Source organism: Phyllostomus discolor, chromosome 14, assembly GCF_004126475.2.
Source record: "Phyllostomus discolor isolate MPI-MPIP mPhyDis1 chromosome 14, mPhyDis1.pri.v3, whole genome shotgun sequence".
Classification (NCBI taxonomy): domain Eukaryota; kingdom Metazoa; phylum Chordata; class Mammalia; order Chiroptera; family Phyllostomidae; genus Phyllostomus; species Phyllostomus discolor.
This window is the reverse complement of record NC_040916.2, coordinates 10,065,504-10,091,634: the sequence shown is the minus strand read 5'-3', so window position 1 is coordinate 10,091,634 and position 26,131 is coordinate 10,065,504. Positions and strand designations below refer to the sequence as shown.

The 26,131-nt window shown below is 43.7% G+C and overlaps 1 protein-coding gene across 2 annotated transcripts in view; it reads left to right on the top strand.

The window, feature by feature from the left end:
• The first annotated feature begins 5,960 nt into the window (after positions 1-5,960).
• The window catches only part of KCNH1 (potassium voltage-gated channel subfamily H member 1), a 322,441-nt gene continuing 302,270 nt past the window's right edge, over positions 5,961-26,131 (top strand). For both annotated transcript variants that reach the window (XM_028530771.2, XM_028530770.2), the window contains exon 1: positions 5,961-6,285. In XM_028530771.2, the coding sequence (XP_028386572.1) occupies positions 6,207-6,285 (79 nt within the window). In that variant the 5' untranslated portion in view covers positions 5,961-6,206. The remainder of the gene's footprint in view (positions 6,286-26,131) is intronic.

Genomic DNA, 26,131 nt, shown 5'->3' with positions numbered 1-26,131 from the left:
TTGTTTGTTTTCATGTGTCCTGCCTTTACAATCTGAGAATTTCTTTAATTCTGGGAAATTCAGTTCTTTAATTTTAGGAAATTCTTTCTTATCATCTCTTTGAATGATTGCTTCTCCCCATCACATTTTTTTATTCCTTAGGGGACTCCTTTTAGACATATGGTGGAGCCTCTTACTTTATCAGCTTATTATTTGCATTTCCCATCTATTTATTTTTCTAGGCTACGTTCTGTGTAATTCCCTTTACTGTTAATTGGGTCTAGACTACTAGAATAGTAGGTATTCTATTAGAATACCTGGGGAATTTTTATTTCCATGAATATTTTAAAAATTCTTAATTAGTTTTTCAATATCTGCCTGTTTTTTTTTTTGTTATAATGTCCTATTTTCATCTTAAGGGAATTTCCTTCTTATTATCTGAATATTTAAAAATATGTCTTAAAATCTTGTTTAAATTGCTCCAGTGTGTATTATTTGCCAGTTGTCATTTTTCCAATTTGTTATTTAGCTTTGTTTATGATGTTGAGCTATTTTTGGTATAACCGGTAATCAGGTTTTTATGCTCAATATTGCAGGCAATTGTTATCAGTCAGAACTTAATGTGTCCTGGTTGGTGGAGGTATTTACTACAGGGACAGTTTCCCTTTGGTTTCTGAAAGGACTGTATGAGATTTCTATTACATTTCTTGGCACAGGGAGTCCACACTCTGAAGGTAGTTGGGAGAATTTCTTCTCTTGTATGTAGAACGTTTGGTCTAGGAGTTCTGATTTCTGAAGGCTGTTTCCACCCGTGTTCTGGACGAGCTGAGGGCTGGGGCTGGTAGGTCCTATTTTTTCAGGTTCCCAGCTCTTTCAGGGGCCCAGTTCCAGCTTCCCGACCACGAGTGGGCCCTGTCCTCAGCTCATGTCATAGCATCATGCAAATACCGAGACTGCAGCCCCTAACCTGCATTTCTTTGGGGGTTACACCCCCCCCCCCCCCCCACACTCCCATTAACTGCTGTGGATTCCTTCCTATTCTTGACATCTGAAATGTCCTTCCTTTTGCTTTTGAGCTTGGAATACACTAAAGATATGTTTAAAAACAATTTATCTAGCATTTGCTTTCATTGGACTACTTTTTAACTCAGTCTGCCCTCTTGATTTTAAGTTTCTACCTACTTTTGAAACCATTGTAATTTGCCTTATTCACCAGTGTTCTACTGAAAACATTTCTATCTATTAGCTCCAGTGGACATTTTCCAGTGTTAACAGCGTGCGGTGTGTGATGCCGTTCTTCACTTTTCCCCTTTAAAGATTCTCCCCTTCTGGGCACCCACTTCACTGCTTCTCCAGGTTGTCCCTGCTGCCAAGCTGCTCCTTCCCAGTCTGCTCGGAGGCTGCAGACTGGCGATTTCCAACCTCTGACTCCACCCAGATGCTTCTCTTGGGCTCCACGCCTGTGTATTCAACTTCCCACTTGATATTTCTTTACAGTGTCCCTAAGGCATCTTGAATTTTAAAAAACTGAATTCCATTTCCCCTAAACCTATTTTTAAAAAAGTAAAGGGGAGTAAAGCATTATTTCTACTGATCATGAACTTCAAAGGGAATATTTCACACAGATGTGGAAGAGTGGTGGTTTGGATATGGCCGTGAGGAGCTGGATGGATTCTCACTTCAATTTCTGGCTTCTAGGAGCAGGAGCTATGGCACTGCAAGACCTTAGGGGAGAGCCAAGTCTCGGTTGAGAGGAGGCGAGAGAGTCCTCAGTGAAGAGATCAAGCTGAACTGTATACAGTTCACTGACAAAGAAAGCAAGATTTACAGGGCACAACCGGAGGCGAAAGTGGCCGAGAGGAGAGAAGTCATAAAGACGCTAAGCACTCACCGAGTGTTTATGGAGCTTCCTGAGGGGGGCAGGTGCCAACCATAACCATCTTTTCACCGTTAGAACCTATCTACTCCAGTGTCTGGCACATGCTCGACTCAGAGCAAATGTTTGTTACAATAAAATTAAACTGTTATAAATGACATTCAGTTGTTTTCCATGAGTGGGGATGTGGTAAAAGATCCTGTTCCCTTTTGATAAGAGAAAATGAGAAAAAAGGATAATAGATTTGGGCATATAGAAGGCTATAACCCAATTTTAGGGACATTTAACAATCCCTACTGGTTAGTGACAGTTGCGAATTGTCCTATGTCAGGCGTCATTTCCCCCGTCAGTTAGATCCATGGGTTCTGTTCCTTGTTGAGGAGGATCCCTTCCTTCCCCCAGCACTTGTGGAGGTAGCTATCATGTGGAGCAGATTTTCCAATGGATATGGCCTGCCCAACTCTCTTCTTACAAATCTGTTAGAAAAATTTTGTTGCCCTGGCTGCATGGTTGAGTTGATTAGAACGTTGTTCTGTGCACTGAAAGGTTTCCGGTTCGATTCCTGATGAGGGCACCTGCCTAGGTTGTATGTCGATTCCCAGTTGGGATGCATACGGGAGACAACTGATTGATGTTTCTCTCTCTCTCTCTCTCTCTCTTCCTTCCTCTCTCTAAAATCAATTTAAAAAACATGTCCTCAGGTGAGGATTAAAAAAAGAAAGATTTTGTTAAAAGAAATTACATATAACAAATAAGTCAGTCATTGGGTTATAAAAGCTGAAATTTTCCATGCTGCAGGTCCCCCCTGTTTTTTGGTACTTCACTTATATTGGCTGAGTAGGTGAAGTCACCTCTAGGTTCAGTTTCTCCTAATGATGTTAATGGTTTGCTAATGATGAAGCCTCCTTGCTTGTCCATTTCTGCTTCCACCCAGATCTCACAGGCAACTCTCTTCTGTGCAGTGGGTTTGGGGTTTCTGCAATCTGTCATCGCTACCTAGTACAAGGTACAAAGGAATAAAAGGAAAAATGTAATTCTTGTCTTTGCACGATACCATTCACTCTGCCTGGCATGTGGCATTGCCTTCTTTATTTGATAGTTTTGTTGGTGGTGCCGTTGAGCAGTGTATGTTTGGGCAGTGTAAAAAATCCATCTTATGGATTTTTTTTTTTTGCAGCCACTCTGCAGACCTCTGTCTCCAAACTCTCTTTGTAGCATTGTGCCTCCATCACTATCGACTCCATTTGTGAACCCGCTAATTGCAGCATGGTTTAATTACATCTATGAGAACAGAGACTGGTAAAGTTTGCCTCTGCTTCAAGGAGCTTGCTACCTGTTGTGTGATGGAGACGTAAGCATGTGTGATGATCGAGGGGTAGACACGATACCGAGGGAGGGCTGGACAGCCCCTGAGAAGGAGGGGAAACAAGAAACATCAGAATAAAATTGCATAAGATTTTATTCGAGATACTGTATCTTTCTTGGTAGAAGTTTGAGGCAGTTTTAGGGACTTTCTGCAGAGAGGGACAGAGGCAGTTTAATTGGAAACTCTGGTCATAGTTATTTAAAGTTACCCCTTGAAACGAAAAGTGGCTTTGCCTGGTATGTAGAAAACATGAGGGCTCTCAACTCGTCGGCCAAAGCACATTGGTGTATTGTAAACCCTTCACAAATGTGTTACGAAAGTTTTACAGATTTGTAAGATTAAATGTCGATCTGAGATCCCTGCAGCACAGCACTAGATCTCAGGCAGGACTTTGAATGGAGCAGGTCCTGGAACTGAAGGTGGGGTAGGGAACAGAAGGCGGCAGGTAGCGTAGTGCATTGTCAAACCACCCCAAGAAAGGCAGTGTGTCCCCTGAACACATGCCTCCCTGGCCTGGGAATGTCAAAGAGGATGTGGACAGGGCAGAACGCAACTCTGTTCCTACAACCATTTAAGGCTGAGGGTCGGCCAAGGGAACGGGAAATGGCTAGACAGGCTTGCCTAGGCACTGTGAGATGCTGTCACCCTGAGTAGTGATGGCGGTTAAAGATTACCGACTTTTTAGAGTTGTTTGAGGTTTTTTTTAATCTCTTCAAGTGTCTCATTAAAACTATAGTATTCTAAATGCTAACACACACTCACACAGTGAGTGCGAGAACCACTGTAGTGGTACATTTAAGATTAAAACAGAAGATATCTCCTTGTTCCTTTTTCTTATCAGGCAGCCCACCAAGGCTTTAACAGCCTCAAATGAATAGCAACTGTTTCCTTTTTGTTTGAGCCACAGAACATGAGAGCTCATTAAAATCTGAGAAATTTTATTAACTTTTGATGACAGCTTTCTCCCCATTATTTTATCTGCCTTTCTCAAGCAGGATTGTGAGGTTGCTTGATGGGTTTTTAATATTGTCTTGAAGAATCTCCCCTTGGGCATGTTTGTGCGGTAGATAACATAAAAGATTTATTTAAATGAGCTTATTCAAATGAAGTGGGCAGACACCATAGAACCAGCTTGGCACCAAATACATTTTAGAGTCAATTCTCTTCAACCACTGTTTGTTACCTCATTTGTAATAGAACAAAGAACCACTAGACGGAGCTAGGGATTAAGAAATCACAGCTCTAAGTCGGGTGACTGCCGTGCTGGGTAGAATGTTATCACAGGGAAGAAGTGTATCATTACTTTCAATGCCTATGCAAGTCTTACTTAACTCTGCCAAAGCAGTCAGTTTACTTTGTGTCTACACAAGAGGAGACAAAGGGTGATATTTGTAATGGACCAATTATTTAGCTAGCCACTGTAAGGATGTTTGACCTTGGTACAAGCACTTTACAATTTAGAGTACATTTTGCATTTTAGGATATGTAACTACATTTGATCTTCCCAGAGACTCAGAGATTGGAGGGCAAGAATTAGTTCTATCTTGGATACTAATAAACTTAGGGCCTCTGCAATACAATAACAGGATGTGTCAGGACTGTACAACTGAGGCTGCAGGCTCAGTTTTTTTCTCTTCGTTTTAATGCTGACTGTTGACCTAGCCTGGAGCCAACTAGAAAACTATCAACTCGCTCCTTTTGTGGGAATAGACTTAGTCTCTGGCCATACCCCAGAGGGGCATGTAGTAAAGGGAGAGGTAAAGAATATGTACAGGTGGAAATGTCCCCAGATCAGTGAACAGAAGAGAGTCATCTGAGCTCCTACCCCAAAACCCTCAGAGTATGGAAGTCTTTGTTTTCCCAGGGGCAGGTGTGAGGACCAGCACCTCATCCTTGCAGTGTGGACTGCCCTTCAAGTCAACATCGAGGTCATTCATTGTTAAATGCTTGGGAAGCTGCCCACCCCACCCTACCCTCTACCCCAGGCATTTGCCCTCAGAGAACAAGCCCATGGTTCTGATGTTTGTCACAGTTTGTTCCTGTTTCCTGACCTTACTGATCATAACAGCGTGTGCTTCAGCTAAAAAAGTTATGTATACATTCATATAGTTCCTTGGCTTTTTGGGAAAATACTCATAGGGTAAGAGTGGAAATCAGGTCAGCCAGCCAGCAAAATTTATCAAACGTCCAGAGCCTTGCATTTGGCTTTTGGTTATCTTTAAAAACAACTCAAGACAGCTCTTCTGGAGCTCAACTGGTTAGTCACTCGCAAGTCTGACCTCCTACAACTCAACCTCATTAATTACTGGTACAGCAGTGGCTTCACAATCAAGGTGAGGCACCTTCACAAATGAGGCTAAGAAACCCTAGGGGGACGGAGAAGGAGGGTGTTCCAAGAGCGTCAGAAGTCCCAGGGGCTCCGGCCTGAAACAGAGCAAAGGAAGAGAGTTGCATTATCACGCTACCCCAAGACTCGCGGTGACTTTGTTGGGAGTGAATCCACCACCAAAGCTGCTCACGCTGACCCCGCTCTCCACCCAGCCCAAGGCGCACTGAACGCAAGTACCGGATGTGCCCAGAGGGTGGCGTTGCCAATCCAGCCTTAGCCCTCCGCAGGTCGCCGCCTCCCGGCCACCGCGGGACCCCGGCTTGGTCTCCAGCAGGCCCGCGGGGGGTGGGGTGGGGGGTAAGACGCGCCCGATAGGGGGCGCCGCGGACCCAGGCTCTGCGGCTCCCTCCGCCCACCCGGAGTCGGCTGCGGCGAGGCGAGCCCCGCGCGAGTGCGCTGCGAGGCGGGCCGCAAGGAGGGAGGCGCGAAGAGGGCTCGAGGGTGGCCGCGGGAGGGATCCGCCGCTCCTGCCCGCCCGGATCCCTTGGGGCGCATGAGGCTCCTCAAGCCGCGATCGCGCGCGGGCCCCTCGCCCGGCTTTCTGTTGCCTTGAGAAGCCGCGCCGGGACACCACCAGACCCTTAGCTGCCGGGAGGATGACCATGGCCGGGGGCAGGAGAGGACTGGTGGCCCCGCAGAACACGTTTCTGGAGAATATTGTCCGGCGGTCCAATGGTAAGAGGTGCAATCGGGTTTCAGTTACCCAGGCTTTTCATCCGTGTCTTTAGTGCAGACGCCTCCCGCGCCAGCAGATGCAGCAGAACACCGAGCAGTGACGGGAGCCGCGGCGCGGGCGCCCGGGCTGCCTCCCGGAGGCTGGGAAAGGTGGGCAGGGCGGAGCGCAGTCTGATGGGCCCCCAACCTAAGAGGAGAGGTCTCCTGGGACGCCTGGTGGGCCCTTCTCCCACCTGCTTGGTCACCTCCTCAGAGAGCGTGACAGGGGATGAGCAAAGTACTGGGAAAGTGGTGGGAAGCTGGACGCCGCGTGTTCCCCAGCAGTACAGCCCACCCCTCCGCGAAGGCTCGCAGGGCGCTCCGACTGCTGCCGCTTGCGGCGTCGCCTCCCCGCGGGGAGCCAGCTGTGGAGACCCGCAGCTCCCGCCGCCCGCCTCCACCTTCCATCCCTGCAGCCGGAAAGTCCGAGGTGTAGGAACGCGGGGACCGAGGGACAAGCTGCAGGCTGCCCGGTTCCACCTCTTCACCCTTCGAGGTTAAGTTAAAGCCATGAGGTGCAGAATTTCCTAGGCTCAGGTGGGGAGTGGAGGGCACAGGTGCAGATCTGGCTAAGCGGTCACAGGTACGAATTTGTCATAGCTCCTCTCTTCCAAACACAACTGTGTTTTATGCCCATGAATCTCGCTCGCCTACAAATTCCCAAACTCGCCAAGCCTGAAAATCTCCATTATCCAATAAACCAATGCTCCCCGCCCTTCTCTTTCCCCCTGGCATTAAGATGGACAGTAGTGCGAAGGGTGGGGGTGGGGCGAGAGTCCTAGGAGCAGGGCTGGAACGGGGTACGTTTCAGATGCCTTCAGGACTCTCAGCGGAGCGCCCTGGCAGAACGCTGGCAGAGCGAATAGGAGCAGGGCACTGGGGAGGCGCAGTGCACACCGTTCATCGGACGACTAACACGAAAGGCGGCCAGCTCTAGAGAAGCGGTCTCCTGGACCCCTCTCCTTCCAGAGACAGATGACGTTCGTTAGGAAGACGTGAAGCGCTAACTCGGGAAATGGGTTTTTAAAAATGTGTAAATATCTTGGCGTCACTGCCTTAGGAGCTTGTGTTAAAAAACTACCAGCTTCTGTTTGGATTTAGTTAGGGAGTTAGGGGAAGGGCATGAAAAGTGACTTGTGCTACTTTAATTAAAAAGTGATCGAACTTTGTCTTGTAATAAAGAACTTAACTAGGATAGCAAATCATCATGCATTAAATACTCCTTAGAATTGATCATTTATCATGTGCCTCTTACGGCACATAAGACTAACGAAGAGTTTCTTGTCAGTCACCTCTCCTTTCAAGTCTACCTCGCTCAAACTCAGGTGGCTTTTGGAGCAAGGTCATAGCCATTACCCGAGGTTGCAAGGGGATGATAATTACTACATGAACAGCCACAATGAACTCTTCTGCCATAAAAAAGCCGGAGGTGTGTATAGATTTTTAAATAAGATTACTATTTAAGAGTTAATGTGCTGTGACTGCTATTGTCACTGGCCTTTTGGGTGATACAGAGGCGGTGTTGAAGATTTGGAGAACCCTTGCCAGCGACACCGACTTTCTCATAACTATCAATGGCAATTTCATTTCTTGGTGAAGAGGCAGAGTCCTTTAGGTGGGAGGGGGGACCTCTGTCTAATGTCTACCACACTGTGTGTTTGAATGGAGGGAGCACTAAGAGAGTCTTACAGGTAACAGTCACAACGTTCCTTGGGCTTGGTAGGAGCGAATACCACCGTAAAGATAAAAAAATCCTGAAGCTGACACCACAATTAAAAGAAATTCTGGAGCTTAGAAGGCAGGATACCTTCTCGTTGAGTTGAGCTCAGAGCCACTTCCCCTCAGCAGGCGTATGTAGAACGGCAGTAGAAGAACTAGCTGGGGATATTTTTAGTCCTGGCACTTTAATTTCGGCACCACTTCCAACAGCTTAGCTTCAATCAACCAACCAACCAGACAGCACCGACAGCACAAACAAAACATGTTGGGGGAAGTGGATACACTTTTAAAATTATGTATTATTTCAGAAGAAAAGATTCTGATCTCGAAATGTAGATGTCAGGGTTTAGTTATCTGTTTCATGATATTTCTTGAAAACAAATAGAAAAAAATGTGGACTCTTAGAAACATCACAATATCTACATGCATTGTATTATTTTACTGTGATGGAAAAGTCTATTTAAAAATATTGATTGTCTCCTCCTAAAATCCACCAACCTTTTTTTTTCTTTGGACAATACGGTATTTTAAATAGCATTGCACCTTTAAATAGCACTACATTTTGATCACTTTATTAGGTATTTTCTCCCAGTGGTTTTATGCAGTATTTTTGTTTATCTTTTAAAGATCAGAAAATCGAACCCTAAGTATATCAAGTGACATTCGGAGTGGCAGGCACGCGTGCCTGAAGCAGGTATTCTTGAGAGGATAACATTCATCGTTCCTGTAGCATCATTGTCTCTCAGGCATTGTGACTTAGCCTGTGGAACTGTTTTCATCATTCTTAAAAAAAAACAACAACACCCAAAACTATTCTCATTATAATCTAATGGATAAGAGAACTGACTTTGTTTTGGGGCACTTGAATATCTGGTGTCTGGAATACCGTAGAACTGTGAATACAAAACAGACCTCAGATCGAGTCTGTCCCCCTTCCCCGTCATTGTGTAGATGACAAAATCGAAGCCCTGGTTCTCCTCAAATATTTGAGGGCAGAGCTGATGCGTCCCTAAGCCCCTCGGCCCCAGTGTCCTGCTCCTTACGGCACACCATGAAACGACCTTCCTTGGATCACTATTATTTCTTCCAGAGAAGCATAATTTCCCAGTGGAGATGAAATAAAACGTTTTAACAAGAACAACATCCATTTTGGCCATCAGCCACGCCACCACATCCAAACAGAATACGAGGGAAAAGGAGAAGCGAATTCTGTTTCAAGGGAGGGCAGCAGTTTTACCTTTGCCGGTGGTTTGGTTCAAGGCACAGGCAGGAGAACAGCTGCGTGCCCGTTATAAAATATTAAGTCACCTTTTCATAAAATATCCCCTTTGATCCTCATACGCCAGCAAAGGAGGTGCAGTTTTTCCAATTCAGTATTTCGAGAATTAAGAACCCTCCAGTTAAATAATTTACCTACTGTTAGGGAGAGTTAGAAATAGCAGGTAAAGGCAGCCCAGGGACTAGTCAGCAGTTGTGACTGGTTCATTCATTTCACAAAGATTTGTTGAGCAGACTTATTGAACGCTGGGGATAGGGTGAGAAAAAAGGAACCTCTTTACCCCGAGTAGGTTACATTCTAGCGAATCTCAGTCCAAGGATCTTGCTCCTATTCCACAGTGTTTCCCGGCTGCAGTTCTCACTGAGGCCTCACGCTGGATTTGAGAAAAACACTTTTAAAGTGTTTACTGGTCTTGATGGAACTGAAACCTAGTTTAACTTTCTTCCATACATTCTGAATGCTATTTGAAGGCAGCATTGGATCACCATCTCTTATTTGCATAGGTGTAAGTAGTCGGCAGGAATCATTAGTGGGCCAGATTTTATTTGATTTTGCTTCTGGTCATATCGGCCATCGTGTCAAATCCTTCTGTTGACTTCGTCACCACATAGGCAAAGTCAGCCTGCTTTTCTTCATACTCACGGCTGGAAAGTGTTGCTCCAGAATATTTCCTGATGGTTGCTTAAGTCTGCAGGCACTTCCAGAATGCCTGCTGAAGCAAATAGGAGGTCTGTCTGCCTTAGGAAGGATCACAGACCTTAGTGCCAGGAAACCACAAAGATATGACCCTAAAAGGTCCCATTCAAGCAGAACATATGTTTCAGTGCTCAGAAATCTATATCCAACAATCGTAGGTGCCAGTAAGAATCCCATGCACGTTAGTGGGAGTGAAACGCAGCACATTTGGGTCCGGATTTATGTACATGCGTAATTTCCAGATTGCTAAATCAGCTGTGTTTTGCGTCGTGTTAAGACGGCTCAGGTTGTTGATGTAATTAGTTAGCAAACAGGATGAGAGACCCTGGTAGCGCTGCGTCTCCTCACAGAATGTTTATGAACCAGAAACGTGGTTACAATGCGTTTCTCGCTCGGAAAGAGGAATAGATGATAACCTGGATTGTGACCCCCACGGCGGAGCTCGTTTTTCCTTGGAATATGTTCTAAGATAACTTTCAGCCCAGGCTCAGCTGTCTTTCTCCGAAAGTGTCAAAATGTTTAATCTATTGGCTAATATTAGTGGGGGGTAGAGAGGACGAAGCCTTGTGATTTAGCATAAGGTGATAAATGACAAACTCCATGATCTTTATGAAATCCATCTATTTTATTAATATATCATTAAAAATAGATGCATCTGGAGAAAGTGTGGGTAAACTGAATTTCTAGCTGCACTTTTTTTCCTCAACACAAGCTCATCATTTATGACGGGGCTTCAGTTAGCATTTCTTTGACGTCCCTCATTCTCCCCTCCCTTTTATTTCTGGTTAGATAGCTCATGGCTTGGAAAGAAATATTTAAAATATACTTTAGTTTCTTCATTGAAACGAACCCTTTTTGAAAAGTGAGTATCTGCTTTATACAGTTAGGATATTTGGACCACGGTTTCCTATTGTGTTTTTTCTCTCTGAAAGTGGCCACACCTGTAACTGGTGAGAAAGGGAGTCACAGAACCTTAGGTCTGAAGGGACATTTTTTAATGATTCCTTTCCCAGTGTTTGAATCTTTTCCAGAACATTCCTCCTGGCCGTGATGCCTGAATACCTTCCATGATGAGACACTCATTCTCTTACAAGGGATGTTCTGTTTTCAAGAAGTCACAGTTGTGAAATAGTTTTTCTTTTTTCTTCTCTTCTTTTTTCTCTTCTCTTCTCTTCTCTCTCTCTTTCCTCTTCCCCATCCTTTTCTTACTGTTGTTGTTATGGTTTGGTCTTACCAAAATCTGCCCTCTTACAGATTTTCAGGTCTGCCCTGTGGAATGAAACCAGCCTAACCTACTCCCTTTTCCACCAGGAAATCTTTTTTTTTTCTTTTTTTTTGTAATCTGATAAGTTATCTTGTCTTGATTCGTCTCCCCCTTTGTAACCTTTTAAAAATTGTATGATACTCACAATAGAAAAGCACATAAAATAAGTTAATACAGCTTACACTTTGTTGTATGAAGTAAATACTGTTCTGTTATGTTCTGTCACCACCTATGCCAAGAAATCGAATCTCGCCAGCTCTCCAGAAATTCCCTGGGGCTCTCCCTGATTCCAGTCCCTTGCTCTCCAAAGGGAACCATCTCCTGATTTTATGGTGATTATGTCTTGCATTTCTTCATGATTTTACCACTTTGTTTTGCATTCCTGAACCTTGTACAAAAATAAACATTTTTGTTTGTTTTTGAGCGTCATATACATGGGACCCTGCAGCGTATATTCCTTATCAGTTGGAGATTCATCCATGTTGTTGCATATACTGTTGTTTCATTGCCACTGCTGTGTAAGGCTTTATGGTATGATCATAAGACAGATTTCATTTATCCATTCTGAATGCTGTTGATGGACATGTGTGCGTGTGCAAACTGGCCCCTGGACAGAGAATGCAAGGAGAGACTGAAGAAAGAGGCAGACCACTCCAGAATGATAGGTGGCAGGTTTAATATACAAGGGAGCTTACATATGAGGTTTGCCTTGGGTGGCTTAAAAATCAGTAGATCTCCATGCTGCCGACCAGAATTTTAAAAGTTTGTATAGAGGCCTTAACTTGGTTCACTCATGTATCAGTCAAGATGGCCTCAAGAACACCTTTCTTTCTCAAGGCTATGTCCTTGAAGTTGCTCTCACTGTGGGAATGGTGGGCAGGGTGTGCATTCCAAGGACAGGGCAGGGGCCTAGGAGCCTCTGACCAGTTGGGTCCAGCTCCAGGATCAACTGACAGATGACATCCTCTCAACAACCTCCTCCAACAACGTGTGGGTTGTTTCAGGTTTTCGTTTTTTGTTTTGCTGTTGATGCTGCTACAAACATTCTTGCACTTGTCTTTTGGGACGTGGGCATATATCACATGCACCTAACTGCCTGTATTTAACTGCAGTAGAGGCTGCCAAACAATTTTCCAATTTTCCAGCAGTCTATGAGAGTTCTTATCACTCCACATTCTTGCCAACGCTTGGTATTTTCTCCTCTTTTTTTTTTTTGAATAATGACATAGCCCAAACAATCTAGTAATGAAACAGGGTCATTTGGGGTTAAGTGAATTGTGAGCACATGATCAAAATGAAATGAAAATAAAACTTGCTCTCGTCCCTTGGGAGGCATTAGTATCCACTGTGTGTTGGAATGTTCTCACAGTGTGAACTCACTCACACATGATGACAAATGACATGAAAGACTTGCACAGTTAGAACTGTGTACAAAGGGCATATGCAAATGGTGTGTGTGTGTGTGTGTAAGAGACTCATTCTCTTAAATCCAGAAGCAGTAAATCCGGAGGAGAGAAATTATGTAAGAATTAGAGCTGGAAGTGGGAAGGAACTAGGAAGTCAATGATTTATGTTTATTTTAGTGAAAGAAATAAAACACAATGGCTGAAGGAAAGGCACAGATTTCATGGGAGAATAAAAAAAGTCAAGGGCAAATTAAAGCAAAGGCTAGCTCTGGTTCAGTGTCACAAGCGTGGTGGACCTTTCATGTGCCCGATACTGTGCTGGGGGCAGGGAGTTCCTAAGCAAGTGAGACCTTTGCGATCCCTCACGGAGGAAGCCATGCTGAGGACGAACATGCGTTGTAAACTTCCCCAAAGATTTAAGAGATGTTACGGCGACTCAGCATGTGCTACTCATTTTCCCTTTATAAAGTCCTTACTCAAAATTATTCATAGATTTTTTTATAGCTATTTGCTTTTTTGTGAGGTTGGATGTGGGATGACCAGATCCCTTCAGTCAATTTATAGAAGATGGTTACAGAATGTGTGAAGCTTTGTTCTGAGATTTTAAACAAGCCTCCTTCCTCTGGGATGTCTCGCCGCTCTGTCTTCTTCGGCATGCTGTTTTGGGTTGCTCAGCCGTGGTGAGGGTTCAGCACAGATGCTGAAATTTGTCTGATGCTCTGGTTGCCTGCTACGCAAGCGCAGTCTCGCTGAACAGTGTGCGCTCTGGCCAGCTTCAGCATCTCCCTCAGGTTCACCTCTCTGCCCTAACAGCCATACTCTCCTGGTAGTGACTAAACTGCTTAAAATTCTTTTGATCGGGTATTATTGAGTTGTGCCAATAATCAGAATCAATTTGCTTAGTCATCCTGAGATTGTTCATTATGTAAATTAAAATGACAACTTTTCAATTAGTCCTATGTTGCATAAAACTGATGTTTTGAAATAAACGGAGTCAATCATATTATTATTAATGGGATTATTAATTGGGAGTGCCTCAAAACCATTGTTTCTCATAGCTTGTGAAAGGTTCTGCAGTGACATAGATGCTTCTGTAAAGAGGAGGAATGACCTCTCATTACCTCCTTTTTCTCTTAAAGCAACAGTGAAGGCATCCCCCACGAGCATGCTGAGTGTGCTGGAACCAGCATTCACAAGATGATTCTATATTGGCAAGTTCGACCAGTATTTATTTCCTGCTTAACTTTCGTTTCTATGAAAAGTGAATCTGGAAAGCAATTTAGACTAGAACTTCACAACCTTGGAAGGAAATGGAGTTAATTTGAATGATAAGACTATCTTTATTTCATCTAAATGGATTTTTAAGTTTTTGTTTTCTTTATTTTTGTTTTCTCTCAGCATTACAGGGACTGAGTGGATTAGAGTTCTATGCTGCTATTATTAAGGTTGTGTTCTGAGCTTCTCTACATGGCCCGATGTACAATACGTATCATTTGTTTGCCTCCTTAGAGCCATTTTCTTCTTTTTAAAATTTATTAAATGCATTGGGGTAACATTAGTGAATAGCATTATAATACATCACTTGTATATTGCATTGTGTGCTCACCACCCAAAGTCTAGTCTTCTGGCGTCTTATATTTGACCCCTTTGTGCTCTTCGTCCTTGCCCCACTCCCATCCTCCTCTGGTGGCCACCATACTGTTATCTGTGTCTATGAGTTTGTTTGTTTCATTTGTTCACTTGTTTTTTGTTTTATGTCCCACATATGAATAAAATCATATGGTTCTTTTCTGTCTGACTTATTTCACTGAGTATGATATTCTCAAGATTCATCTTTTTTATGGCTGAGTGCTATTCCATTGTATGTAGGTACCACATCTTATTTATCCAGTCATCCTTCCAAGGACACTTAGGTTATTTCCATGTCTTGGCTATTGTGAATAGTGCTGCAATGAACATAGGGGTCAATATATCTTTATGAATAAGTGTTTTCAAATCAGGTAAATACCCAGAAGAAGGATTGTTAGGTCATACGGTAGCTCTACGCTTATTTTTTTAATCTTCATTTGAGGATCTATTTATTGACTTTAGAGAAATAAGAAGGGAAAAGGGTGGGAGATGAAGAGGAGAGAGAGAGAGAGAGAGAGAGAGAGAGGGAGAGAGAAACATCAATGTTAGAGAGAAACATTGATTGGCTGCTTCTCATACATGCCCCGACTGGGTATCAAACCTGCAACCTTTTGATGTAAAGGATGACACTCTAATTAACTGAGCCACTCAGCCAGGGTTGTAATTCTATTCTTAATTCTTTGAGGAACTTCAGTATTATTTTTCATAGAGGCTGTGCCAGTTTGCATTCCCAGCGGCAGTGTACAAGAGTTCCCATTCTCTCCAACACTTGTCATTTTTGTCTCATTGGTGTTAGTCATTCTAACAGGTGTAAGGTCGTACCACATTGTGGTTTTGATATGCATTTCCACTATAGCTAGTGAAGTTGAGCATCCCTTTGGTTTTCCAACCTGCTCTGCATCCTGGGAGGCTGACCTATGTATTAACAGATTATGTCAATAGGCTCCCATGATTTCTGGCTCCTGGCTGGCTTCAGCTTGTGGGGCATACCACCGTGAGCTGGGAGGGAGGAGGTGAGGGTTGTGGTATTTATTCTCCTAGTTTCCTCCCTGCAATGCCATGGTGGCCTAGCCGTTTTCCCTTGAATACAGTTCACATCTCCAGCCCCCTCTCTTTGGGTTTGGGTTTGGGTTAGGGTTAGTTGGCTTAAAGTTTCCAACTCTTTCTATTCCTGGGTTACTGCACTGTCCCTGAGGTTTCCCTCCGTGGTGTGCTGGGGCCAGTGAGCTGGCTGGTACCACCTCTCAAGATCTGATCATGCACATCCCTTCCAGAGTCCTGGTCTGTAGACTTCACCTTGGCAACTTGAAATCTGCCACGATGGGAGTCTTTACACCTCAGAAATTGGCCAATGCTCTAAGTCAGAGCTCCCACCGCCCCTGTTAGTTTACCAGCACACCACTGCCGATTCCTCACCCACGCCATTGTCAGTAACGCTCCACTAATTACCCATCTGAGTGTGCCGTTACCCTCTCACCAGGCCTCTGTCGGTAGAACCAGTTACTTGTTCTCTGGATGAAGTACTTCCTCAACTTTTTGTCCAGACCAGTTTCAGTCACGAGGGTGACCTTGGTGAGGGGGCGTGCATTCAGGTACTTCATGACCTCAGAAGTCAGGTCAACCCATAAGTAAACTGGGAGTTTATCAGAGACTGTAGAAGCCAGCTAATACCAGTTCTAAGCACCAATTATAGTTATTGGTTATAATCATGACCATGAACAAATTACATAGGCTTTCTCACCTGCATGCCTGGCAGCATGCCAAAGGTTTTCTGTGCATCATCTCCTTTAATCTTCACTATGACTCTATTCTGAAGGTACTTTTATTACTCCCATTTTACAAGTGTAGAAACTGAGGTATAAAGAGATTAGGTAAATTGCTTTGGTTGATTTCTAGTAATAAAAATCTCTAGGAACTTGTTAGGAATGCACATTCTCAGGGCCCTTCCTCATACCTAATGAACCTGAAACCCTGGAGTTGGGGCCCAGTTATCTGTGTTTTGCCAGCCCTCCAGGCAATTGTGATTGACACTGCAGTTTGGAGACAACTGCTTTCAAGACAACCCCACACATTTTTTTTTTTTACTTGAGGTGTTAATGTTTGGCTGCCAGGGTGTTTGGATGGAGGATGGTGTGTGTCAGAATGAATGGACCTTTTCTCTATAGACTTTCGATTAGTTTCCCGGTTTTTGCTCACATCTTATTCCTGCCTCAGGTAGGGGGTAGCATTTCAATGTCCTCAGTCTCTCCAGAGACCTGCTAGCTTCATGACCTCCCCCCCGCCCTTGCTCAGATACCTCTGGAGACTTCAAATGGCGGCTTTTTCTGCGGCACTTTACCTCCTATCTGCTTTTCACTTCCAGAAATGCCTGTTGGTAACTCCCTTCACTTTGTTGCTGTAGGTATATTTCGCTTAATTTTTCAACCATCGTTCAAGGACAGGAAATAAGTGTGTGTGCTCAATCCGTTTTTTTTTTGAAATGTCCACTGATACTTTTTAAAGGCAGAGGATATCCTAAATTCTAGTCATTCTCCTTTAGTCAGATGAAATTCTACTTTATATTTTTCTCACCTACTTAGAATGTGCAGGCATTGTGCTCTCACTGACTTCATTGAGTGTGCCATGTTTCTCTGTTATTGCCGTCAAATGACAAGTGAAACAATTTAGTACAAGCTTGATGACCTTTATTTAAGGGAAAACAATCCATGGAGTGGGTGACTATAGTGGAACACTCTTCCCGAGGGATTCCAGGGACGAGTGAGTTTTACAGAATGTTAAAAGCAGCCACACAGCAACGGGGGTGCTTGGTTTGGAGGCTGGCCAGCAGGTCCTGATTTCTTGGGTGAGGTGAGCTAGCTAAGAGTTGGAGCATTGTGATTGGTGTTAGGTCTCCTGGACAATGAAGCATTTCCTGTGCAGGCTAACTTAGGTTTAGAGTTGTGACGTGGCCGGGCCATTTTGTGGGTCCCTGTGTATGAATAAGCTCTATTATTTTCTCCCCCAGCTTTCCAATCCCGACCTCTCATTTGTCTGTAGTGATGCAGAATTTTCTGGTTTTCTCTTTGAATTTTCTGGTTTTCTTTCTCGGCATCTCCCTCTGGCTCTTGGTCTTCGTCTGTCTCCTGACTCTCTCCTGTACTTTCTTGGTCTCTTACTCACTCTAGGTCTGCCTATCGAGCTCTTTCTTGTTTTCTGGTGCTCATTCTTCAGCTCTGGCTCACGCCCTTGTACTTGCACTCTGTGTTGGCCCGTCCCCTCTCCCCATATTCCATGTCCCTCTGTCCCCCTCCTCTCCTTTCCCCATCTGTCTGTCTTCCTACCTGCCTATTTCTGCTGATTCCTTCCTGCCATTGATGGTCTCTGTCGTCTGTCTCTGTTGCTGTCCATCTCTCTGCTGTCTTTGTCACTGTCTGTCTGTCATTTCTCTCTCCACCTGTTCTTATTTGCTGTCTTTGTATGTAGTCTCTGCCTTCATCTAACCAACCCTGCCCGTCTCTCTGTCTCTGTCCATTTCTTCCCGCCCGTGCCTCCGTAGCTCTCCCCATTTCCTTCTCAGGACCACTTTCCCCCATTTACTCACCAGCTTGTACATGGTCAACTTCATAGAACTTTCAGCCTTAGTGTCTTAGTTTTCATTCTGGGGAGAACTGAATTGGCTGAGCCCTGACTACAGGCTGTTTGGTCAGTTGTCCACTCCTGGGTCGGGGAGCAGGATGTGGAGTTGTGTGCTAAGGAGAGTGGGACAGGTACAGCTGGATGGGGAAGGTGGACAGAGCTTTCTACCGGATGAATGTGTCCCCTGCATTCCTGCCATGTCTGGGACAAAGCAGATCCTCAAGTATTTGTTGTATCAAACTGGTCTGCTCTCAGTTTCCCTTCCTTCCACCCTGGTGCTATACCCTGTCCCTACTGAGCCATTTACCATGAAAGTTTTAATAACAAAGGAGGCAAATGTAATACTAACTAAAAAAAATTCCCTATATCATTTAATAGTTTTTATATTTTTTACTTTGAGTCACCTTTTTTTTTTTAAGATTTTATTTATTTATTTTTAGAGAGGGAAGGGAGGGAGATAGAGGTAGAGGTAGAGAGAGAGGGAGAGAGAGAGAGAGAGAGAGAGAGAGAGGGAGAGAAACATCAATGTGCGGTTGCTGGGGGTTATGGCCTGCAACCCAGGAATGTACCCTGGCTGGGAATCGAACCTGGGACACTTTGGTTCCCAGCCTGTGCTCCATCCACTGAGCTACGCCAGCCAGGGCTGAGTCACCTTTTTTAAAAAAGTTCTGGGAATAAATTTTTTTGTTGTTATTCATTCAATAGTGGTTTAAGAGTTTTGTTCAAAGTGCCTATAGTATGTACAGATATACATTCAGGAGGTATTATGACTATAACATTGAGAGTAATGGTTGATTAATTTATTGTACCACTTTTTAGCAACTGATCACACAGCATATATGTCTCATCAGTAATTCAGCATATTACTGACCTCTTAGTTATTATGTAAAGTATCACCGACTGGTAAAAAAGTCTCTGCATTTGTAACACCATTTCAGGTATATTCTCATTCTCTTCCATACTGCTTGTGAAACAGATTAATCTGTTTTCATTGTTTTAAAATGCTTTAATTTGATGCTGAATCTTAAAGATTGAGGTCATGCTTTAGAAACCATGTACTTAAGGAAAACTATGCAGTAAATGCAGTGTTTGAGTTTGCTTTGAAATTGAAATCTCTCTCCCCATTGTAATTTACTGACTTAATCAAAAACGTATTTTTGTAAGATATTAAAATCATAGACAAAGCAAATAACTACTGAATCTCCAGAGAGTTCAGTTTGTATTGTTTGAAGATTGGGCCCTTAACAATTTAGAAAAGTAATTTTCATGGAATTTCATTGTTGAAAAACACAATAGAGCTACAAAGAGACTTGCTGATATTAAGATTTTAGATATTTTATTTAAGTGTATCATGATGGCTATGCTTCTTATTTTGCACCCTATCCTCCCCTTTCTCCCCAATATTACCAAATCTTGATATCTCTTTTTTGATTTTTTAAAAAATTTCTTTTTGGTATAGATTTTATTTGGGTTCAGGCAAATCAAACTATTATTTCCTGGTCTTTTTCTTAAATTATATTTTATTGGTTGTGCTCTTAGAGTTTTCCTGATTTTTCCCTCTTCCACCCCTTTACCCAGCATCCCCCACTCCCTCAGTCAATCTTCCCACCATTGTTCATGTTAATGGGTCATGAGTATAAGTTCTTCCATTACTCTGTTTCCTATACTTGACTTAACATCCCTATGGTTATTCTGTAACTACCAATTTGTATTTCTTAATCCCCTTACCTCTTCACCCATTCCCCCACACATCCCTCACATCTGGCAACCCTCAAAATGCACTCTATCCTTGATTCAGTCTCTGCTCTTCTTGTTTTCCTAGTTTTTTTTTTTAGATTCAGTTGTTGATAGATATGCACTTATTGACATTCTATTGTTCAACATTTTGATCTTCTTTTTAAAAAATAAGTCCCTTTAATATTTCATATAATAATGGTTTGGTGATGATGAACTCCTTTAGTTTTCTCTGTCTGGGAAGTTCTTTATCTGCCCTTTGGTTCTAAATGGTATCTCTGCTGGGTAGAGTGATGTTGACTGTAAGTTCCTGCTTTTCATGACTTTGAATATTTCTTGCCAATCCCTTCCAGCCTGCAAAGTTTCTTTTGAGAAATCAGCTGACCATCTTATGGGAACTCCCCTGTAGATAACTAACTTCTTCTCTCTTGCTGCTTTTAAGATTCTCTCTTTACCTTTAACTTTTGACATTTTAATTATGATGTGTCTTGGAGTGGGCCTCTTTGCACCCATCTTGTTTGGGACTCTATGCTTCTTGGACTTGCATGTCTAGGAAACTTCACCAAATTAAGGAAGTTTTCTTTCATTATTATTTCAAACAGATTTCCAATTTCTTGCTCTTTCTCTTCTCTTTCTGGCACCCCTATGGTATGAATGTTGGATCTCTTGAAGTTGTCCCAGAGGCTGCTTATACTATACTCACTTTTTTCTTCTTCTTGTTCTGATCGGTTGTTTTTTGCTTTCCTATGCTCCAAATCATTGATTTGATTCTTGGCTTCATCTACTCTATTGGTGTTTTCCTGTAAATTGTTCTTTATTTCAATTAGTGTATCCTTCGTTTCTGACTGGATCTTTTTTTATGCTGTTGAGGTCCTCACTAAGTTCCTTGAGCATCTTTAGAAACAGTGTTTTGAACTCTACACCAGATAGATTGCATATCTCCATTTTGTCTAGTTTTTTCTGGAGTTTTGATCTGTTCTCTCATGTGGGCCATATTTCTTTGTCTCCTCATTCTGCAGCCTCCCTGTGTTTGTTTCTATGTATTAGGTAGAGCTGCTTTGACTCCATGTCCTGGCGGTGTGACTTAATGTAGTAGCTGCCCTGCAGGGTCAAGTGGCACAACCTCCCCTGTCAGGGTGGGCCCTCTGTGTGTGCTGAGTACACCCTCCTCTTATAGTTGAGCCTTGGTTGCTGTTGGCAGGTCAATGAGAGGGATTTACCCAGGCCAGTCAGCTGCAAGGATTGGCTTTGACCACTGACCACCAACCTCTACTCTTCATGGAGGATCAGCTCTGCAGGGGCAGGGTGGTGGTGCTCTGATGTGGTCTAAAGCTATCCACTGGGTGCTCTGGCCCTGGAATTTCCTGGGTGGTGCAGGCCAAGGTCAGTCTGCACCTATGTTTTGCCTGGGACCACCTTGGCTGAGCTATAAAGCCATGTGAGATAGCTGCTGCTTCCGCTGGGCTTAGAGATGCCCAGGAGAAACCAAGCTGTGAATCTAGGCTGGTTTCTGCTAGTGCCTGGCCTGGGGCTTACAGAGGCCAGCTCCTGCTTATTTGAGAGAATTTAGGAAGATGCAAGACTTGCGCCAAGACCAGCCATTCATATGGAAAAGCCGCTTGGGTGGGCCCAGTAGCTGGGTGGGGCAGTCTCTGGGGATCTCCTAGGAGGGTCAGTGTTAGCCAGGTTGACTGAGTCTCAGATATGGTACTAGCTTGCCAGCCTTGTGGGGGGAGGGTTTAGAAAAGGGACAGTGGCATTTACTCGCTTGGATGCCAGACATTTCAGTTCTTGCCTGTATGTCACTGCTGCCTTTCAAGCTGCTACCCCCGTGCTGGAGCTCAGAGGGATTGAATCTGAGAAGGTGAGTTTCTGTGTGCGTTGTTTAAGAGGAACTGTTTGGGGCTCCAGAAGTTTCTTCCACTGACTCAGTCCCTCTGGTTTTGCAGCCAGAAACTGTGGGGATTTACCTTCCTGGCACTGGAACCCTGTACTGGGGGTCCTGGTGTGGGGATGGGATTCATCACTCCTGAGTTATCCCTCCTGAATTTTTATCCACCACACATGGGTGAGAGACCAGTCCATTCTGCATCTCCACTCCTCCTACCAGTCTGGATGGATGTGGTTTCTTTATTTCCATGGTTATCAGACTTCTACTCAGCTCGATTTCTGATGGTTCTGAGTGATGGTTGTTCTATATTTCAGCTGTAATTTTGATGTGGTTTTGTGAAGAGGTGAGCCGTGTCTGCTTACACTGCCATTTTCTTCTGGTCTTTGTTTAGTGCTCAGAGAAACCTCTTGTTCTCATCATTTATTGCAATCATTAATTTTCTCTTGTTTTAAAATAAGGGAAAAATATTTTAACTCCAACTTATTTTTGTAAAGCACTGATATCCTTAGTAATCTGTAACATTGTAAAGTGTCATGAAGACATGTTGCCTTCTAAGTAAAATATCTGAAGTCATTAGAAGCTTATTGTGAGATTTTTTTTTATTGGGAGATTTTTACAGTAGCCTTCTAAATAGCAAGTGTTGGCAGGGAAAAATAAATTCGTGTGAACTACTTGCTGATTGTAGCTTTTATCTGTGTAATTGCCCAAACTGACTCACCTTTCTAAGTCATTGCTTTAGTTTGTTCCTCCTTTTGTTAGTTGTGGTAATTATGATGAAAAATGATTTTCTAATAATTTCTTTTTAGAATATCTCTGCGTTATGTTTTCCGGGCAAATGGTAGGTGTGGAATGATTTTGACATATCTGACTTCTGCAGTATAGCTCGGCTCATGCCCCATCAGCTGAAGAAACTTTACGTGGTGGGGAGGGGAGCCATTCCAACTTGTAGAAAGGTGTTTGTTTTACTCTATGAGGAGGAAAGCTGAGCGAGGAGGAAAGCTGAGTGTGGGCCGAGGAAGGTTGAATTTGGGAAACCTTACATTTAGTTGTGTGCACTCCTGTAGCTACAGACGCTCGGGGTTAAAAAGGTGTGAGAGGGAGGCAGTAGAATCTGGCTCATTTGCATCAGAGACCAGGAGAACTCTCAGAGGGGGGCCAATGAATAAATCATGGCTAGGGCAGCCGGGTTGAACCCACACACCTTACTGAACCATGTGGGAGGGGCTCGATCACTTCAGAAAATATGAATTTGGTGGCAGGCTTGCTGCCTCACAATAGGCCACTGGCTGATTGGAAGTTACACATTCTGCCCGAAAAAGCCACGTATGTGTCAAGAGCCTGCCTGTTTCCTGCCTGGGTTTCACTGGTTCTAAAGACACAGTTAGGTATCGCCTGTGTATATAAATGGACACACCCATGTATAATTTATCTCTACTGCAGAATCCCTTGACATTACAGTACATTTTTATTTTATGTTGCACATCACATCATGTCTCTAAACCTAAACTATTCTACTGAGCAAAAGCCCAGTACAACATGGTTCACCTGATATGTGTCACTTCCCACTTAGTTAAGTGTAGAAGGTGTTTCTGCTTTAATGAATTAACTAATCAATTAATTAATTAATTTCAGTTTTATTTTTGCATTGGTTTTGGGTGTACAACTTAGTGGTTAGATAATCATATACTTTACATAGTATTCTCCTCAATATTTCCAGTACCCACCTGGCACCATATGTAGCTATTGTAATATTGCTGACTATATTTCCTATGCTTTATTTTCTTTCCTGTCACTATTTTGTAACTACTGATTTGTGTTTTTTAGTTCTGCTATTTTTAAAGTGACCCAGGCTCTCCAGAGTCCAGCATTAAAGAAGTGATATTTCAGAGTAATGACTGATTGATTATGCTTCATGGGTGAGTGGGCTGCAGGTTGCAGAGATGCATCTGGTTCGTTGTTAGGAATCTAGTTCCTTAGAGAGTTGGCTTTTATTGCAGCCAGAAGCATGGAGGTCTTCTAACTTGCTTCCAGTTAGATCCACGGAGCTGAAGGAACCACAGCTCATCAGGGCCAACACTGCCACTGGAACTGGACTTGTCCCCATTGTTCTTCCAGATGGTGCCCTGGGAACCACAGGGGAAGGCTTTCTGGGGGAAGGGAGGAAGAAGGGTGAATTAACAGGATGTCTTTTACTCCTCATTTTTCCATTGGTTTTATTTTGACTGGGTTCCTCAGAGCTGCGTCATGTGATCTCAGGGCCTTTTTCTTACTAGGCAGCCTCTGCTTGTAGAGTGTCCACCTGGCCTTTCCTGTGGCAGGGCTGGGCTTCTCACGTGGCAGCTCAGGGCTCCCGGAAGCCCAGAAGCAGAAGCTGCCAGACCTGAATGTCTAGGCCCGGGACTGACGTGGCATCCATTCCATGGCCTTTTATTGCTGAAGCAAATCACAGACCACCCCCCCCCCCACCAAGATTCAAGGGGAGAGGACTAAACAAGGGCATGAATGCAAGGAGGCACAGGTTTTTATTTGGGTGGGGGGTCTCCTAGTGTTTATAAACACTCAACTGTTTAGAGTGATCTTTGACTAGAGCTGAGGACTGAGACATAAAGGGGCTGGCCTCTTCTAATATAGATATATATATACATACACATACACATACACATATAAATACTTGCATATATATATGCATATATATATATATATATATATATATAAAATATATATGCTTTACCTTTTACAAAGGAGAGAGAAAGTAAAGAGGACTTGCAGAGCACCGGCAGAACTCTAAAGGAGTCGTCTTGACTCATCCTCTGTGGGTACTTTGGGCAGATTCTCGCCTGGGTGACTTGGCAGTGCCAGGGGGCAGGAAAGTGGATGACATCACAGTACTCTGGGATCTTGGAGCTTTGATCTTTGTTAATGTGTTGGAGCCTATTTTACTCCTATTTCCCCAGGTTTTTACTCAGTTGAAGACGGTCTGAAAGAGTCCAGTGAGGATTTAACTACAGTATGGGCTTTATAACTGTTAAGGTGGATTGGAAAACACAGCATTGCCATTTGTCTCCCGCCTTAAACCTACACTTTGGCTTTTGGATCAGGAGCTGCTGACCTGGGCTGGAGCTGACAGAGCACGGGGCTGGCGGGCCTGTCACAACTGGGTGATGAGTATCACAAGGAGGCAAGTAAGCTCAAGCCCTCTCTTCCCCCGCTGTGCTGGGGCACAGGCACATCTGAGAAGCCAAGACACAGAGTGGATTTCTCTTGCTCTTGGGATACCTACTGGTAGCCAGTCAGTTTGCAAAGGGAGGTATAAGCCAGGGGGATGATGAAAGGGGTCAGAAGTACTCATTACAGCACTTCTTCCTGGGGTGTGGGTGGACCCTGCTTTCTCTAAGTGGACACTCCAGGTGTGGAAGGGCGAGTGCTAACCTCATTAAAACTCTTTATTGAAATAGAGCTTTAAAGAGGTACTCTGTCAGACCCAAAGTTCTGGAGTGCTATCCATGGCTTTGAGGGAGCTGCAGAATTTGTGACTTGTGGTTCTACTGATTCTGTTAAACTTTACTGCAGAAGGTCATACAGTTAGAAGTATTGGCTTTGTTGTTTGTGATGGTTAATTTTATGTGTCAACTTGACTGGGTATGGGATGCCCAGATATTTGGTCAGACATTACTCTGGGTATTTCTGTGAGTGCTTTTTTTGGATGAGTTTAACATTTAAATTTAAACTGAGTAGAGTACCCTTCGTTACGTGGGTGGGCCTCATCCAATCAGCTAGTCAAAGTGCTGAATAGAACAAAAGACTGTTTTTCCCGGAATAAGAGCGAATTTCTCCTGCCTGACTGCTTTTCAGCTGAGACATTGATTTTTTTCCTGCCTTTGGGTTTGATCTGAAATAGTGCCTCTTGCTGGCCTCTTGAGCCTGCCCACCGTTGGACAGGACGTTGAATCATCAGCTCCCTTGGCTTACAAGCAGTTCTCAAATTCTACTTTGAGTCAAACACTGGCCCTCCTGGGCCTCCAGATTGCTGACTGCAGTTTTTGGGACTTGTCACCATTCGTAATCACTTGAGCCAATTCCTTATAGTAAACCTCTTTACATGTATACCTCTTATCAGTTGTGTTTCTCCGGAAAACCCTGACTAAATCTTAGACGGTCCCAGCTCTATTAATTACATGATCTAAGAAAATTTTCTTCATCTATAAAATATCTTCTTTCAATATCTATAAAAATGGGTCCACACTAGTGCCTGTCTATCACCGGGCTAATGACCCAGTGACTGTTAATACATGTGGTCTCCATGACGATCACAATGCAATGAAGACGGTGATCTCTTCATCAGTGGAGAACGGCCGATGTCCTAACACGCCTCGGTGTAAACTCTCCAATATCTTGTATCCGGATTAGGCCAATGTTAATGCAGATTTGGGAGACTACGTTTTTTGATGTTTCGTTCATGCAGTGGTTGCCTTTCTTAATTAAGTTTTGCTTGGCCTCAAAGTACATTTTCATTTACTGAGTTTGGAAACAGTAATAATTTACCGTTTGTTTGGAAGTGGAAGCATGTGGCTCCA